Source organism: Otolemur garnettii, unplaced genomic scaffold (assembly GCF_000181295.1).
Source record: "Otolemur garnettii isolate 467f Iridium unplaced genomic scaffold, OtoGar3 scaffold00212, whole genome shotgun sequence".
NCBI classification, from domain to species: Eukaryota; Metazoa; Chordata; class Mammalia; order Primates; family Galagidae; genus Otolemur; species Otolemur garnettii.
Genome location: NW_003852607.1, coordinates 1,731,444 through 1,732,546, shown reverse-complemented (window position 1 = coordinate 1,732,546; position 1,103 = coordinate 1,731,444). Strand labels below are relative to the sequence as shown.

General features: G+C 41.2%; 1 protein-coding gene across 1 annotated transcript in view; it reads left to right on the top strand.

Annotated features, from left to right (window-relative positions):
* LOC105888164 (zinc finger protein 83-like) overlaps positions 1-1,103 on the top strand; it is an 11,547-nt gene that overhangs the window by 2,135 nt on the left and 8,309 nt on the right. The window contains 1 exon segment of the mRNA XM_023507980.1: positions 951-1,077. Within this exon segment, the coding sequence (XP_023363748.1) occupies positions 951-1,077 (127 nt within the window).

Here is a 1,103-nt window from a genome sequence, read left to right as displayed (position 1 = left end):
GGGGATTTGAACCCGCCACCTTAGGTGTATGTGGCTGGCGCCCTAGCTGGTTGAGCTATAGGCGCCGAGCCAGACATGTGAATCTTTACAGTTATTCACTGTTACAGAGAATGTCATGTACCTGCCTTCTCGGGTGTTTCTAGCCAGGTTGGGAAGCTGAAGAAGTGATTGCTGGTTCCCTTGTAGAGCATTTTTCTATTTTGTTAGATCTGACAAGATACCCACCCCTAGATACAAAGGTCCGACTAGAACATATGAGATTTCTCCCTCATGTAAACAAAATGTGCTAATATTTTCTTTTATATTTTTAAAAAATAGGGAATATGACAATGATTTGTATTTCTATTTTCTAATTTTTTTTGAGTCTGCGTAGGATTCGTTATTTTGTGGACACATAGTATGTAAAGTGGATTTTCATGCTGTTGCTCAGTGTACTGTAGGATCTATTTTGTACTCTATGGTTTATTTTCTTTATGTATGTTCTGGTCTTTTTTTTTTTCTTTGAGACAATGTCGTTCTGTCACCCTTGGCATCTTCATAGCTCACTGCCACCTCAAACTCATAGGCTCAAGCCACCCTTTTGCCTTGGCCTACCTAGAGATGCCTAGCTAATTTTTTTATTTTTAGTAGAGAGAGGTCTCACTCTTGCTAAGGCTGATCCCTGAGCTCAAGGGATCCTCCTACATTGGCCTCCCAGACTACACCTTCTAGAGCAGTAACTCTGTATTGATCTTTTTCTTCTCTGCAAAAAATGAGAAATCCACAGTAATTTAGAAGATGATATACCTTTTTATGGAAAAGTATATTAAAGTGATACAGTATGCTATGTACCTTACTCTTATCTGTCAGACACTCATTTTCATGGAATCCATCCTTTCTTCTTATCCTCATTTTGTGTAGAGCTAAGACCTCTCCCCATAACCTCATGGTAAAATGTGTTTTCATTTCAGAGGCCTTTGACATTCAGGGATGTGGCCATAGAATTCTCTCAGGAGGAGTGGCAGTGCCTGGACCCTGCTCAGAGGGCTTTGTACACGGACGTGATGTTGGAGAACTACAGGAACCTGGTCTCCCTGGGTGAGGATAACGTGGCTGTCACAGTC